General features: G+C 29.8%; 1 protein-coding gene across 1 annotated transcript in view; it reads left to right on the top strand.

Annotated features, from left to right (window-relative positions):
- Positions 1-18,134, top strand: part of LOC106685925 (voltage-dependent calcium channel type A subunit alpha-1) — a 38,817-nt gene that overhangs the window by 14,114 nt on the left and 6,569 nt on the right. Inside the window, exons 2-5 of the mRNA XM_014428936.3 lie at positions 11,945-12,057; positions 12,334-12,433; positions 14,134-14,273; positions 15,334-15,434. Coding sequence (XP_014284422.1) covers positions 11,954-12,057; positions 12,334-12,433; positions 14,134-14,273; positions 15,334-15,434 — 445 coding nt within the window. The 5' untranslated portion in view covers positions 11,945-11,953. The remainder of the gene's footprint in view (positions 1-11,944; positions 12,058-12,333; positions 12,434-14,133; positions 14,274-15,333; positions 15,435-18,134) is intronic.

Genomic DNA, 18,134 nt, shown 5'->3' with positions numbered 1-18,134 from the left:
TACCTTCTTATTAGAAAATCGGTTCTAGGAATTCATTGTTTCAATGAATTTCTTCCATCTTTAAGGAACAACAAAAGAATTAATTTCATGTTATAATTTTTGTTTTGTTTTGTTTTTACGGTTGATAACATGTATTTTTTAGGTAAATAATTTGGTAGAATAAAGGATAAAATAATAACAATTTACTAGTTACTACAATACATTTCACAACTTTATTTTTAGATATAATATTTTGATTTTATTGAAAAAAGGTTTTAAAATTATTTATTCCCACCTAAAACGTTTCATCCTTCAGAGATATCTAGTATCATTCAAAGATTAGCTACCCGCAAAGCTCCTGGGCACGACCTAATAACATGCCACATCCTAAAACTTCTTCCACGGAAAGCCATCCTATTCCTTACCTACATATGTAACGCCGTATTCCGTTCCGCATATTTTCCTGACCCATGGAAATTATCAATAGTTAAAATGATAACTAAGCCGTCAGAATACACATCCTCCTATCGTCCTATCTCTCTGTTACCAATCATGGGCATAATCTTTGAAAAACTCATTTTAAAACGCCTATACCCCATCCTAGATTTCAATCATATAATTCCTGATCACCAGTTTCGATTCCGAACATCCCACTCTACTATCCAGCAATGTCATCGTGTGTTGGACGTAGTCTTGTCTTCTTTGGAGCGCGGGATGTACTGCTCGGGAGTCTTTTTCGATGTAGAACAGGCTTTTAATCGAGTCTGGCACCCGGGACTGCTTTATAAATTCCGTAAATTCCTACCTCCTACATACTTTCTCATCATTCGTACCTTTCTCATCAATAGACTATTCCAAGTAAACCACAATCGTTCCTATTCAACCCTCTATTCTCAGTCCGCTGGTGTTCCTCAAGGTAGTATCCTTGGTCCCATCCTCTACACCGTCTATACAGCTGACATTCCAACCAATCCTAACACTATCCTCACCACGTATGCCGAAGACACTTGTGTGCTCGCAGATAATAATAACCCATTAATTATATCCCAAACTCTCCACTCCTACATCACAGCCCTTGAAGAATGATGTCGTAATTGGAGGATTGAGATAAATTCCAACAAATCCCATCAAATCACTTTTACCCTTCGTCGTAAACCTACCGACTGCCCTACAGTTTCATTTAATAATGTTACTCTTATGGACAATCGATTAACCTAGAATCCTCACACAAGACTGAAAAGACAGGAAACTGCACGTCGATTTCGACTATTTCAGCACTTACTAGACAAACGTTCTAAACTTCCAACACATTACAAAAGACTGATCTACATGACTGTAATAAGGCCAATCTGGACATATGGAGTTGAGCTTTGTGGCTCTACTAAACCTTCGAATTCCTCTCGTATTCAATCCTTACAATCCAAAATCCTTCGTAAAATCCACAAATAAAATCATACATAAAGACCTTAATGTTCCCTATGTAACCGATCTAGCCCGAACCAGATATCACTCCTTCCATTATAAACTTTCTAACCACTCAAACCCGCTAGTTTCTAACCTTGCATCCTCTTCCATTCCTGACAATCCTCCGAGGCGCCTGAAAAGAAGATGGCCACGAGACCTACTAATGTAAAATGTCATTAGAGTTCTACCTATGGGTAGTTGCTCTACACGCCTGTAACACTCCATTTTAACTAAGACCATATTTACTAAATGTATTATGTAATATACAGTTGTGAATTTCAATAAAGTTATTAAAAAAAAAAAATTATTTGTCAAGAACACATTGAGTTTAAAGATAAATGATTTTTTTTTGATTGGCAGATTTAAACTAATGAAACTTTTAATCATCTACTTAGTTATTAGGTATGCAATAGACACACCAGCCACATATGACAACAATGACACTACTCCCCTCCCTCTCCCGCCTCCCATAGCCTTTAGTTTTGAAAGGAGCACATTCTCTACTAAAAATATCCCCTTGTCACGAATGTGACCATTTGACCGATTGGGTTTTTGCAGGGAAGTCAATTTTCCGCTTCTTTGTCCTTTCGCCCTCGATTCAGAGCTCCCTTTGATCAGCACAGCGCCACCCCTCTCCCTCGAGGGGCCCCAAATTCTTACATACGATACCCTGCTCCAACCGATACAATCTCTAAACCGATCGTGTTTTACTATTACTGTTGCAAAGGCTTCAACTCTTTCATTCAGTTTGACCTGTTTCTATAAGGAATTATATATGAAACCATAAGAATGGTTATTAAAATCCACATGCGCTATTATAATGAAGAAGATTTTGGTTAAAAAAAGTTAAATTACTTAGGAGTCTTAAAAAAATATTCTTCATCGGATATGAAAAACAAAAATCAGCTCACTCTTTTCAAGAATTTGAATTAGATTAAAATATTTTATGAATTTAGTCTACATAAAATAAATCAATATGTACAGAATTTAAAATAATTATAAGTTCACAAAGGTAAAATTAAACGAGTATTTTTAAAGGAAATAGTTTTATTTTTTGTATTTATTTTAAACTTGGAGGAAAATCTATATCAATCTCTAGATTCCTGTTGTTTTTAAGACGTTTTTAATTTCGGAGAGATTATTGTTATCTAGTAACCGTGCAAGAAACTGGAGAACTTTGAACTTGACCATTCCTCGGGCGGACCAATCCTCAAAGATGGGTCTTCAATCTAAAACTTTGGCAATGATCCCACTTCGGTGAGGATTTTTTTGCCATCAGGTAGCCGTGGGTGAGTCGACAATGTCCGGAAACGAAGCCTAGTAATTACTTAGGTAGTTATTGCAGAAATGTGAAAAATACCAACAAACATTTTAATTATTTTTTGTATTTTATAATTTATGTATAATGTATATTTATACATTTTATAATGTATTTATAATATAATATTGATGGAGCACGGTAGCGCCATGGTAAAGCGCGATCCTACTAACTCCAAGGTTCGAATCCGGCTGGACAGAAAATTGTTTTCTGTTACACTGTAGACATGAGTCAACCCTGTGGGTTTTGGAGCCCTCCTGGGATCCACCTAGCCTCATAAATTGGGTACCCTTAATTGGTTAAAAATCTGGCGGTCAAGTGTGCTTTTGACCAAATCAGTTCCTTGCACAACCGTTGGTCTAGGAACAGTGATTCCTTACAAAGTACAGAACTCCTAATCCTTCATGGGTTGCAGTGGTACAGATTTTAATTTTTTAAATTTTAATAATATATTAAAAATTTAGTTAGTGCTATAAGAAGATTAAGCATACTGTCTTAAAAAATATAATACCTCACTGAAAGTGTAAATACGAAATTTTTTAGACTCTCCTTGTGGGACAACATGAATTTCTCGACGGTTTCACTATTTTTAGCTTATTCATTTTCTCTTGATCCCTTATACTTCACCATTTTTTCTATACAAGTTCTGTAAGAGGACGGAAAACTTCGGCATTGGAAATATATGAGCATTAAACATCATCCACGGAGTGAGCCAAGGCCGTTGCATTATTAATTGATAACTAATTTATTTCTTACTAATTAATATTTAATGTAATCAATTGTTAATTGATTTTTTTTATGATAAATGATTTATATTCTGAATAAAAGTAAATGATTCTTACATTAACATAAAAAATATAATGGTGCTTATAAAATATCATAGTAGTGTTAATTTGAAGTAATTTTATTTTTTCACTCAAATTTACTAGAGATATACTTCATCTATGCATTCTTTAATATACATCGAATGAGTAATGATTTTGCAAATTTATGTAGCGGCATTAGTGGTTAAATTTAAATTACATATAATTAATAAAATTCTTTCATTAAAAAAAAAAAGTATAGAACAACATTAATTATTATTTCGGCTCTTAAAATAACATTGAGCATATTTAGGATAAACGCATGTACTAAATAGACCAAGTGCTTTGGCCACTCACTTAGTTCTCCTTTTTAAGAAGGATAATTAAGAACAATTAAATAAAGATATAGTACTATTGTAATGCGGGTAAGAAGAGCCGCGTAATTCCGCCGTTGGAAGCAAGGCCAGCGGCGGCAATTATTCCATTCAGTTCAATTTATTCAGGATCTTGAGGATTATCTGCGTTCTCATGTTTACTCTCAACACAGTTTTTCAATTCTATGTTGTCATGAGATCTATGTTTTCACTTTGAGGATTTTACAATATAGCATTTACATGGTTTTAAATAATCTGTTGTCCCTATTCTCGTGTTGTGATTGAGTGTGACCTGAATTAGGGATCGTTAGGGGTTATTAAGTGAGGGTTATCTTAAGGTCTTAAAATAATTCATTAAAAATATTTCAAAAAGTATAATAAGGTTCTTGGAACTGGATATTAGTACCAATACTTCGTAGAATGTTCATATCATCAAAATATCTTAAGAATCAATACTTGAGTAATAACTATCATTAGTTTGGGACCTTATTTAGGAAGTTGTAGTACAATTTTGATAAAGAACACTCATTTAAATGTTATTATTAATAGAGACCTAAGGAAATCTACAAAGAAAAAGAAATAAAGTAAATTTATGGCTTGGTTTAATTAAATTTTTTGTCTTATTTTTTTATATCCCATAAAACTAATCCAATACAAAAAGTGACATAAAATTTCACTTAATAAAAAGAAAACAACAAATTAGTAAGGAGGCGCCTTTCTAGAAATCAATACAGATGAAAATATATTACAATTGTTTCGAAATACTGTTTATATCAACCAAAATAAAAATTAATAAAATATTTTTAATGACTCTTTGCCAAGAAGAATCTTAAAATTTCGGATGTACACTATCAGTGAGGTATTATATTTTTTAAGATAGGACGGTGCTATCTTCTTATAGCACTAATTACATTTTTAATATATTAAAAAAATTAAAATCTGTACCACTACAACCTATGATGGGTTAGGAGTTCAGTATTTTGTAAGGGAGTACAGTTACTAGACCAACGGTTGCGCAAGGAAGTGATTTGGTCAAAATCACACTCGACTGCCTGATTTTTACCCAATTAAGGATACCCAATTTATGAGGCTTTGTGGACCCCAGGAGGGCTCCAGAACCCACAGGGTTGACTCCCAGCTACAGTGTAACAAAAAACAATTTTCTGCCCAGCCGGATTCGAACCTTGGAGTTAGTAGCTTAATAGTATCATAAAATACAAAAAATAATTAAAATGTTTGCTTGTATATTTCACATTGCTGCAATAACCACCTTGTGCAGACAAGTATTTATACCTGTATTTGGTTGTAGCGGTGCGTGCCATATTGTGTTTACATGTCGGTACTTGTAGGTGTAGGAGATATGACAATTAACTTAATATTTGAAGGAAATCGGCAAGTATAATCCAACTTAATGCAGAGAAAGCTGTGGCTGTGGTCCACGGCTAGCTTTAAATAAATATAACAACTTAAATTATGTAAAATGGGAAAACGTTTTAATAAAGTTTTAGATCTATAAAATAATATTTTTGTTCAGTTTAAATTAAAAAAAGTATTTAAAAATGTCACAAAGGAGATAATTATTTTTCTCTGCGTTTCAACTATAGTCATAATCAATTTTAAAATTGATTAGAATTTTTTTTCTACACATAATATACTCCTATGAAGTAAAGAACTCGGAAATATTTATGTTGTTGCACAAAATGGGCATTATGAACCAAAAGACTTTTTAAATAATTCAAGAGTGTTAAACCTAATTAACAGATTAATTAATCCTTAAAATGACTACGAAAAAGAACGTTTTTTTACTGAACCTGGAGATCTTAAAGAAAAATATATGTAAGCAATATTCACCGTAACGATTTTCTTTTCTCAGCATTTGAAATTTATTCATGACACATTTACACTTGTTTATGCGTTATTGAAGAATTTGACCAAATAAATTTTAAAAAATATCTATAATATGAATTTTTATGGAATATGTGTAAATTATTCATATCATCCTACTTTCTGGACAAGGCCCCGATGAGGCTCTAGAAAGTGGGGCGAAACGTCGGTTACCAATAAATTTTTTTTTCGGCTATTTTTGTACCTGTTTTTGACCACCATCGGTATCATCTTCCTACAGTACATTATATAAATTACTGCTACTTATATTTTGACGCTCATATAGGATAAAGTTAAAAATAATAGACGATATCATAAAAATAGTAAAATGAGAGGAAGTATTAAGAAAAAGAGTAAATTGAAAATCATTTTTACTATTCTTTTAAAAATAATTTAACTCGAATTTAGTTTTTTTTTTTTTAAAGTTAAAATAAGATTTAACGGTATAACCTTGTTTTATTAAAAATTTATTTCTAGATCGGCCTGGCGCGCCTTACATGGTTATTGTAAGTTAGATTTGCTCTCAACAATTAATAACGGGAAAGGGGTTTAGTCTTGGAACTAGAGTTGAATATTTATAATGGAAGATTTCTTTGGAAAAATATAAATAATCCAAACAAATTCCTGCGATTGAACAGGACAAACTAAATCGGGAACCAACTAAGAAGATAGGACTCCACCGCGTACTGAGAGTAAACCTTCTGATATAAACAAAAAGTATATTTAGATTAGGCTAAAAATTCGGTTCGAATTCTGTGAACGGTTTACATATCTTCATAAGTTTGTTAACTGGAACAATACTCGTGTTTACATTTTACAAATGAAGTGTTTGCGATCTGAATTTCGAATTAAATTAATTTATGAATTATACATAATTTTTTTGCAAACCATGAGTGGAAATTAACAAGAAAAAATGTATCCTGTTGAAACAAGAAATTTTAATAATGAATAAATATATCTGCAAATAGAAAAAAGTCTATACCGAAGAAGATTACTGGTTAGAGTCAAGTATCTATTTTATTATTTTTAATCACTGATGCAGTATTTAGAGCCGAAGTTCATAGTCCAAAATGACTTTAATTTAATGAGCTAATTGATAATTTTACTTGAAATGAAATTCTCTTTAATTATTCATGAGTTTCATATACCTCATCTGTTATTAAAATCTGTGTAACAATTATTGTAGAAATTTATACTCTAACAACTCTGAAGTAACAAGAACTGTTAAAAGATATGTATAATTAATTGAAGGTGATTGTTGATGGGTGTAATGTTAAGATTGTAGTTATTTATTAAATTCTAAAATTTAAATGTGATTATCCTCACATCAAAATGTATCCTAATATCTTATTATTATTTATACGTTTGTAAAATAGTGTATAAGATATATAGATAAGATATGTTGTGCGTGTTCGTGTGAAACGAAAAAGATATATATGTAACGATAATTACGTTCTTTATTCTTCAATAGAACAATATTTACACTTACATATATTACAAAACATTTATAATTTTCAGATAACAACACACGTTCTTTTTAAATTAATTCATTGTAATTTATCATATGGCGAGAGGTTTCAAATGGGTTTGCCACTAAAACAAATGTAAAATATTGTAACTTTAAATGAATTATAATTAAAAATATATTTAAGAGAAATATACTAAAGAAATAAAAATGTTCATAATAATTTCGACAGTGGCAAACCCATTTCAAATACTCTCTTTGCAAACGTCAACTATTGCCGCTGAAGACGTTAATCATGCTACCACAATCCTCACATGAAAATGTATCCTAATATCTTATTATTATTTATACGTTTGTAAAATAGTGTATAAGATATCAGTTGTAACTAATTTTATATAATTTAATGAAATAATTGTATTTTGTAGATTTAAAAAAAAAACGGCACTAGAGAGACAAAAATTATAATTATGCACTTTTTTTGGAAGGTTTGTAAGAAATAAATTGTAAGTTAATGTTGTGTGAAATGTGATTTTAACACCACCATAATATAATTGTTTGGCGATAATCCTGCAACTCAATTTTTTTGTGAATTTAACTGTGTGTTTTGTGGATATTAATATTTGTTTTGATTTGGTGTTTTTTGTGTTGTTGATTGTTTTTAATTATTTTTAACACAAAAATAACACCAGATTTTCCTTTAATACAAACCTCTTCTATTATAAGATCGCTGAATAAAAGTAAAATATTCAACGGTCTAATTTTTAGTCAGTTTGAAGTGGATTGAATCGCATACATTTTTCCCTGTGGAGTAGGCAGCAAAGTGGGAGGGGTTTTAATGAACTTTAACAGCATAAAAAATGAGCTAAACGTTTTCTGTGCTAAAATCATTTTAAAAAAAAAAAATTAATTATATTTATATATGTCTTATATATACCCACCCCCATTATATATATACATATATAAAACACCCACTTTATGAAGCTGGGTGGACTCCGGAGGGCTCCCCGAACCCACACAATAAGTTTCTGAATAAGTGTTTTTGTTTTTAATATGAAAACTTTTAAAAAGAAAAAAATATGAAACAATTGGAATATCTTATTTATTTTAGTTTAATAATTAACCTTAAATACATATCATTTGTGATTGAATTAAAATCTTTAGATGGTGACATTACATAAAACTTGATTATTTAAGATATTCCCAAATGTTCAGATATGAACTGCCATCATTCATAGTGCCTACCTAATTAATATAACAAATAATGGGGATTTCAGTAATTTGGATTATATGATTTTATTTTTTTCTCTTAGGGAAAGTTTATTTAAATTATACATACTCCATGCAACATCACATACTATTCAATGTAAAATAAAGTTAACATTGAAGAAGGTCATTGCTAATATAGTGAGAAAAAAAGGACGAAAAAAAAAATAAAAACAAAAATCAAATGCTCTTTAAACTAGAAATATGCTATAAACTAATTATTAGACTTTGCAAAATATAATCTAAATAAATAAAATTACAAAAGTAAAGATGTGTATACATAACTAAAAAAGTGAACTTAATAAATAAACTAGGTGAATACTTTAAAACAGTCAGTTCTTAGATATTTGTGTGTGTTATAATTAAGTATGAAAAATTGAAATACAGATACTTTTAAACCAAATGTAAAACAAAATTTATTTTGAATAATAAATAATTTAATATTATTCTTGTGCTATATTAAAGAATTTTAAAAGTGTTATCATATTCTTAGTATAACTATACGAAGTATGTTTCAATTTAAACATTAATTGGTATTGTTCAAGACAATTTTTGATCTCTTTGTCAGTCTAAATTAGTTGTTCCTTTGACCCATATTTAATAGGCAATAATAAATCCATGATGTCACTGGTCATATCGATAAATACTTAATTGGTTATCGAACATGAAGTGCACTTTAATCTTAACAACAAAAAATTATTCGATGTCACAGCTTCAATCAATGCCAGAAAAAAAAACCAAAAAAAAAAAACCTACTGTGTCTATTACATTCGACAATAAATTAGTCTACTTAAATCATTTCGAATAATGTGACTAAATACCAAATTACATAAATCGAGTTTATAAATTTGAATATATCTTATATACATAAGATTTATAAAGAATATATTGCAATATAACTATAAAACTATAGCGCATATATTTTCTAAAAATCTTAGGAATATTTTTCTTTCTTCAACTTATGTTCTTGCCGGGCTAATTTTTGCTTTTATACATGTTTTAGTCTCATGACTTGCTGAATGAAATCTGAGAAAATTCGATATCCAATCGAAACCATATCCATGACATTATTCTTGGTGTTTTCAATATTGATTTATAGCAAGTCAGTATTGAATAAAAGGTTATCAGTTCACTGCTATATTTTTATCTTTCTGTTATGAAAAAGAAAATACATTAAAATTTTGGGACGAGTAAAATTATTATTATTTCGGTTAAAATTAGAGTTTCTGAATCTGTTTAACAGAAGGACTCATTTGGAAAATTAGTACAGGGAAATATTGTCACAGAAAATTATATAAAATATCTGTTCTGAAACGAGCGAGGATTAATTTCTCCTCAAAGTAGGGTAGTAAGTGAAAGTTATGAGATGCACGCACTAAGTTATTAATTAACTTTTGAAATTGCTGTAATAATACTTAAAATAAATTTAATTATGAATCAATTTAACGGCAAGAAATAGAACTTGCAAAATGTCAAAAATTATGTGACTTCATTCTTTATATGAAGGTCTTGAAAACATTTAGTTTAAATTAGCGGCAATAAATAAATCTAGGAAATTAGAGCCTACTTTATATGATCAATATTATTGAGTCAATAGCGATTTCCATCAATGTATTGATCATATGGATTGAATATTGAACAATATTATTGCCCCTCTAAGGGTTTATATGTTATAACTTATTATCGTTTACTATTGAATATATTTAGTCCACGTTTTTCCCATAAATCAGATATTCATAAAGACAAACATCTAAACCTTCAAGAAACTATGATGGAGCCATTTGCATAGAAAACATGAGAATTAAATTTAGTATTACAATGGTCTATAGTTTTAAAAATTTAATTTGTTCCTAATTTAAAATTAATCTACATATTAGATTAAAGAGATACTTAGGTACTCAAGGAATTGAGGCATTTTTTCTTTGATCATATCTCATTCATATTATGAAGAAGTCCTTCATGGATTCGTTCTTACGATGAGGGATACGTTTATCTGATTCGAACGTGGGAACGTTTAAAAATCAACTCTTGGATTTACCTGCTCACACATAAGGTATTATATGTTTAGTACCGTTATTTAAGTTTCGGAGCCCCTCAGTTTATTAAAATATTTTTTTTTTAAATTTTAAATATAATAATGAAGAATTTCACTATGGTTCTAATATTAACACTTCATTTATATCTTGTCAGCTTGTTACAAGAGATTTTTCAACTGCACAACTATAAATATAAACTGTATCGTACCAAAGAAATAAACATTTATTGGTGTTTGATAATTATGGCTTCAAAGTTCATGTTCAGTTCATCTTGGAAATTTATACTTTTTAAGGAGTTATTTCTAACTGATTTGCTTCACGGATTGAAACTGATGATTTTATGTTTTTTTAATATGTTAATATATTCCCGTATTGCCTATATTTTCACGACATATTACGATCATATTTTATTTTACCTTTTAAATATTTTATTTTTAAAAATTAAATTACATTGCTTACTTTGATGTACCAGAGATTATGTATTTTATAATAACGTATTAGATTTTTCTGAAATATTGTGAGCAATTATCAATTATATATCATCTGACTGCTACATTAATTCAATCTGCTAACTAAAATTATTCTGACAAACACTAATTGCCTTCTTCTTTGAAATATATGTTTAACATAGATCTCCTGCACCACAGTATCTTTTAATAACACCCACTTAATCCTGCTGAACAGATCCGTTACTTAGGACTACATCTCGACAAACGACTAACATGGAATCCCCATACAAGACTGAAAAGACAGGAAACTGCTCGTAGATCCCGACTATTACAACATTTACTAGACAAACAGTCTAAACTTCCAATCCATGACAAAAGACTGATCTACATGACTATAATAAGGCCTGTCTGGACATGCAGAGATAAGCTTTGGGGCTCAAGTAAACCAATGAATTCTTCCCTTTAAAGTACAAAATCCTTCGTAAAATCCTCAATCTTCCATATGTTGCCGATATGGCCAGAACCAGATACGAATCCTTTCAATAAACTTCCCAACCACCCCACCCCACTTGTTTCTAACCTGGCTTCTGCTTCATTACCTAATAGTCCGTCTAGGCGTCTGAAAAGAAAATGGCCTCAAGATCTTCTCTAGAAATGTTATTGGTGTTCTATGATTGGGTAGATTCTACTCATGTTTTTATCATGTCATTTTATCACTAACAGCAAATTTACTTGTTGTGTATATTTGTATACTGTTGTAAATAACAATAAATAAATAATAATAATAATGTTTAACCTAATTAACTACTGTTAGTCGTGTTTTTATTTTTAAATGTGCATAAGGCAATACTATATCAATCTTATGATTTAATATTACTATTTTTTATTAATTATTATTTTTTTTTTTAGGCTGCCGAGATGACTGACGACGCACAAGACCAGTCATCCCAGTACAATTCCTTGTTTATTTTCAAGGACAGCAACCCCATCAGAAAGCAATGCAAGGCGGTTGTGACATGGGCGTATCCTTTCCAAAATTTATATACCACCTCAACCTATATTATTTAATTCATAAAAAAAATAATAATAAGATGAAATAAATTACATTATGTTTCTATGATATTATTTCTAATTTGTTTATTTAAAGTAGCATATTATACAACTTTGGTACAACACCTACAATACATACGAGTATAATATTCCTATGCCTATACTCGTATTATTGTTTTTCAATGCAATATTGCTCAAACCAAAGATTTCAATAATTTTCAAGATTATTATTCCTTATAACCATGCAGACCATTTGAATACATCATTCTTCTGGTAATTGTCGTCAATTGTATCGGACTCGGTTTTGGTCTCTACCTTCCAGAGGAAAATGAAACTGCTCAACTTTTGGTATGGATAGAGTTTATAAATAGCAAATATATTTTTATTTAGTAATATTTGTTTAGTTTATTTATTTATTAAAAAATATTTAATTTTCGACAATCAAATTTAGAGTTATACACTTTCAATAGCGAACTAAATAAATTATCAAATCAAACTCCTGTTTAATTTTTATTTGATTAGAAATTAAAATTCCACTTTTTTTTTATTGAGTAAATATGAAATAATTCATGTTTAATTCACTAGTTGTCATAACAAAAAATATTCGATTCTCAAACAATCTTGAAGTATAATTTTAAGTTATGATATAGGATGATATAAATTTTAAATTATACCTAAGAGGATGCTCGAAAAAATTGTTTTGTTTTATTTAGATTTTTAAAATTTTTCAATTAATAAAAAAAACTGAGAATCAGATGTATTTATCCAATTAGTTTAAAATAGTGTACTTTGAAATTAGTTTAGACAACTGTAATTTATTTTGGCTTGTAAACAAATAAGTGACCGGTTTTTAGGATACTACTTACCTTGAATAAAAGTTTCTTTTTTGTTATTTATTATTTTACCTGTCCCAAGAAAATTTTATTATTTTGTTTGTACAGTGATTGAACTCTGTTAAGCCTAAATAAAATTATAATTAATAAATTAATTCGTGTATGTTCAAATTAAAAAATAACAACCTTGTAAAGAATAATTCTATGCTATTAATTTTTAAATGATAAATAGGTAACAATAGTTTCTAGGTAACCTAGAAATCGTTCAAATCTAACTACAAATTGTTTATTAATGTTGTTTAGAAATATTAATTAAAATCCTCATGACTACATTAGCCGAAAAAAAAATATCTAAACAGGTAAACGTAACAAATTCTTAATTGTACGGTATACAAAAACTCACGAATAAATAATGATAAATAAAATAAACAAAACCTATTTAGAATATTTCTATTGTTATTCGCCGCAGCAAAAACAATAACAAGAGCCCTTCCCTTGTTTTTCAGTCCAAAGCAGAAGGGAGGTTGGGTGGTCCATCCTTCAACTAGGTTCAATTCAAATAATATATAACTAACTAGTTTACCCTGAGAGAACTCTCGCATTAGATATTAATTCTTCTTTAAAACAATAAATTAAAGTTAAGTTTGACCCGTGCTTGCGTGCGTTGTTTCAAAATCGTTAATTATGAAGAAGATGGTCATGGTTGCGGTCTGGAGAGAACAAAAGTAGTTAACTTAACTAGTTTCATCTTCTTCATAATTCAAAATTATACGGTAAATTTTTTATATACAAAATCGTTAATGTTTAGGGATTTGAAGCGCCGGGACCTAATAGTAGATATATACACACTTTATTACATTATCAAAGAAATCCATATAAAATAATATTAACAATATTTATTGGCGATGATACCTTAGAATGTTACTTACGGAAATTAATAACAGTTCATTTAATAAGTAATTATCAAGCACTAACAGGAAAAGCTCTTAGAAGAGTAGTGTCTATTATAAGTAATTATTCTAAAATAGATTTATTATAAAATCTTTTTATAATAAGCAGTGTTTGAGAGTTGAGATGTGAAGGAACGAAACAATATAAAACTCTTTCTTGGCCTAAAAATGATCATTATTAGTTTTGATTTACATATAATTATTTATTTACATCATATATTAAATATTTAAGAAAATTTTACTCAATTTAATTTCCTAATTGCAGGAGAAGGCTGAGATCTACTTTCTCATCATCTTCATTCTGGAAATGGTGTTGAAAGTAATTGCGTTTGGCTTCGCATTGCACCCTGGTTCTTACCTGAGGAATCCATGGAACTTGATAGACTTCTTCGTCATAGTTATCGGGTTTGATATTACACCCTTCTTGTCTTTTATAGCCTTTAAAAGATTCAACTATTATAAATTTAATACAATGATAGTTTAGTAAGAGCAATATTTCACCGATTTTTTATTGAGCATCAAATCACAATACTGGAAATCAATTATTAATTTTTAATTGGATTGGTTAATAATCCTCTCTTTTTTAAAGAGAAGTGGATTGTTATTAGTTATATAAATATGAATATATTCCTAAATAAAATGAATTAATATGGGCATCTTAAATATGACGCAGACCGCGTAATGAACTAAACCAAACGGTAACGAAATAGAAGTGCGTCGTAGACCGTCTCGTGCGTCATCCCTTTTCCCTTACATGGACGATTCTCATTTTACGGGCAAGTTTTAGTTTATTACAACTTCTAATAATTAGTTAAGTTTAACCCGATTTTTCTGTGAAGATTTCTACATAATGAAATATCAAAAATTAATATTTTAAAGGGTAGTCTGATTTTACAATTGCTAAAGCTACTTAAATGTTATTACCACGTGTTGTGCCTCTCTCATTTTTCCAGTATACACATTTTTCTTTCGTAACCTGGGTTACTTGGTTGTGAAATTTATTTTTACTCATAAAGGATAACTTGACTATTCTAAACCATACTTTACTTTAATTTCCCCTACCGATGAGGTAAACATGTCGTTATTTTTAAGTGTGCTTTTAAGTAATTCCTATCATTGTCTCTCATTTAAATTACATTACTACGTTAAAAAAGAGATGGAGGCAAAGCCTTTAAAAAAAGGAACAATGGTGAAAGCGGTCTTGGTCGAGTAAAATAAATGAAAATGTCTTTCCTGAGTTGAAAACTCGTGTCATTTCCACACCCTAATTACTTTTATATACTTGTAAATTTTTCTAATCTAAACTTTAACTTAAACCTAAAACTAAGGCGTAATCAAACTTAAAAAAAAAACTTAATATCAATTTATTGCACATATATAATGTTAATTAATTTGGTTTATTATTGGTTGGTTAGTAATAAATTATTTTTTATAAGATTTAAACAAAGATAATATACAATTACAGAATAGTATCCCTGTTCCCGCTTGGCATCGAGCTGGATGTCCTGAGGATGTTGAGGGTGTTCCGTCTTCTCAGGCTCATCAGGTTCATCAAGATCATTAGGAGTAAGCACTATTGGATTCACTAATTATAGTAAAATTAATAATTATATTTTATATCTATTTATATGTATATTATAAATCAATAATTATTGGAGACAACTTTATGCTTCCGTGGTGAAAGGAATTTAAAATCCTTCTTCTTCTTTCTTCCAATTCCGCAAATTAAATGTGGAATATTAGAATTATTAAGTAGCAAGGTTCTCGATAATTTCGGGAAAATATAGTAAGGCTTTCTCCTATAAATGATTTTTTTTTTCATTATTTCCCACTAGAGCTATTATTCATTATTAACACACAAGGACTTGGATAAACTACAATTGACAATAGCCCAATATAAAAAAATATTTTGCTAACTGACTTCAATGATGGAATTGGAAGCTATTCAAACCATATATGTTGGTTTTGCTATCTATTCCTGAAAGAATTGTACAGTTTCATCTCAGCACATTTGTAAAATTATTCTCATTTCCTAACTCTTGTTTAATTATCATAATCAGTCCGCCAACTGAAACGGGTTTTCAGTCATTTACGTTTGGGTCACTGGACACTGCGGAATAGCCGGAATAGATAAAGCAGCAAAGGTGGCGATTTATGAAGAAATACCATATCGGGAAGTACCTGTCGATGACTTCATTGCCTTCATTAAGCAGATCATTAATGTGAAATGGCAACAAATGTGGGAAAATGATAACAAACTAAGGGCAATCATAAGTGATGTCCCCCTTTGGATACCATCTACTAGAAATGCGCGCACAGAGGAGATGATTTTGATGCGCATTCGAACAGGTCATACGCGTCTGATCCACTGTTATCTCATGGCCTGCGATTATCCACCTGTATACTAGACTTGCGGAACGCGACTTACAGTTTAAAATATTTTAACTGCTTGCTGTGTACATGACTCACTCAAATGTTTGTATGAATTCCCAGCTGACCTCTATTCAATTTTGCAGGATAACAAACAGATTGTGGATAAACTTTTTGAATTTCTCTATCAGTCAAAACTTTACCATAAAATTTATTCAAAAGTTACCATTTTTCAATATATATTATACATTTCAATTAGGAAATTAAGGAAATAATGACTAATAAAATTTTTGGAAACTAAGGCAGTAATGACCCATAAGTGGTTGATGCCTTAAAATAATATCATTACAGGGATAACGATAATTTTTTTTAATTTTTATCTTAGGAAATATTATCGTAATTAATTAATAAATTGTCACTGCTAGTCAAAAGTGTTGTGGACTGTACTATCAAGAGGAAAAAATAAATTAAATAAAGATTATAAATAGAAATGGATCCTCTGATTCTTGATAAATTAAAAAAAAAATAATAAGGAGTTAGGCTAAAATTAGGTCCAATATTGCTCAGTCAAATTTTTATCATTGATTATATGGAATTTATGGTAATATAGAATCCAATATTGATTTGGAAAATGGTGGTTAGATTGGGTAAACATGATTATTGATATTCTCTGTGAAATATAGATTTAAGATTTTACGTGTTTCACCAGTCTCTTCTTATTTACGACGTTATACGTTGATTGATTAATTTCTTCAAAATGTTGACTGTTGAAATTTGATACAACACTTTCTTCCGACTAACTCTTGTCTTTTTTTATGGATTCAGTGACAATGTTGTAATCGTTAAATATTCGTAGTACCCAATAAAGAGGGAATGCAAACCATAATTTTGGGCTGTAAAGCTTTTATGATCCAAGAGACTGACTCCAGTTAGGGACAAAGGAACGGAGACAGTGAAGCGATAATCGCATGCAGACATCGATTTCTCAGAGGCGCGCTCCTGTTGACAAATGGCGGGAATTAGTCAGCCGGGAAGAGGAGTTGAAGCAAGGCGCTATCGCCTCTCCATAATTTTCATATAGAGCTCTCTGTCTTTTTTTTAAAATTCTTTTGTTTAAATATTTTAAATGAAAAATAAAAAATTCCAATAATTAAGGGAAGGTGTTATTTTTTGCTATATCTTAAAATGTGGTGAGATTGTAAAAATTTTTTTTTGCGCAATTTTTATATATGCTAACATATTTGCATGAATTTATTATAAGATTGGTATAGATTTTAGGTTTATATTTCGAGCTAGAAAAAATGTTAATGTTTTTAATTGGTATGAGTCTTTTTTCATTTATGGCACGATTTCGACTCCTTGACTAATTTATTGAGATTTTCTATTGTTATTGTTTTTGGAGAGAGCTTTAAAAATAATTCCGTTCTAAGCTTTAAATTATCGGAACGCCCTTACCTTCCCCTTTGATGTTACACAAAATTACACAGTGGCACAATATCAGCCGAGGAAATGAATTTTAATAACAATGTTATAACATGTCAGCCTAAAACGTTAGAGTAATGAAACTCACCAGACAATACATTAGGTCTTAGATGAATACAAGTATATTAATTGCCAGATAATAAGATTATTTTAATATACTATTATTTTGTTAAAAAAAAAAAAACAAATAAATAAAAGTCACAATCTCTCAAGGAGATCATAACACTAAAAATAACAGAAGGGAGTCCCTACCAGAACATTTTTGCTGGAATGTTGGTTTTTTATTATACTTAACAATAACAACTAATTACGGTCGAAATTTATAATGGAGTTGATGTTACAAAGCCCTATTATTTGTAGAATGTTTATTTCATTTAAAAATTTTTAACGGATTCCCTAGTATATATATATATA

Source organism: Halyomorpha halys, unplaced genomic scaffold (genome assembly GCF_000696795.3).
Source record: "Halyomorpha halys isolate HHAL.00 unplaced genomic scaffold, Hhal_1.1 Scaffold757.1, whole genome shotgun sequence".
NCBI classification, from domain to species: Eukaryota; Metazoa; Arthropoda; class Insecta; order Hemiptera; family Pentatomidae; genus Halyomorpha; species Halyomorpha halys.
The sequence above is the reverse complement of the archived record's forward strand: the minus strand, read 5'-3'. Positions and strand labels throughout refer to the sequence as shown.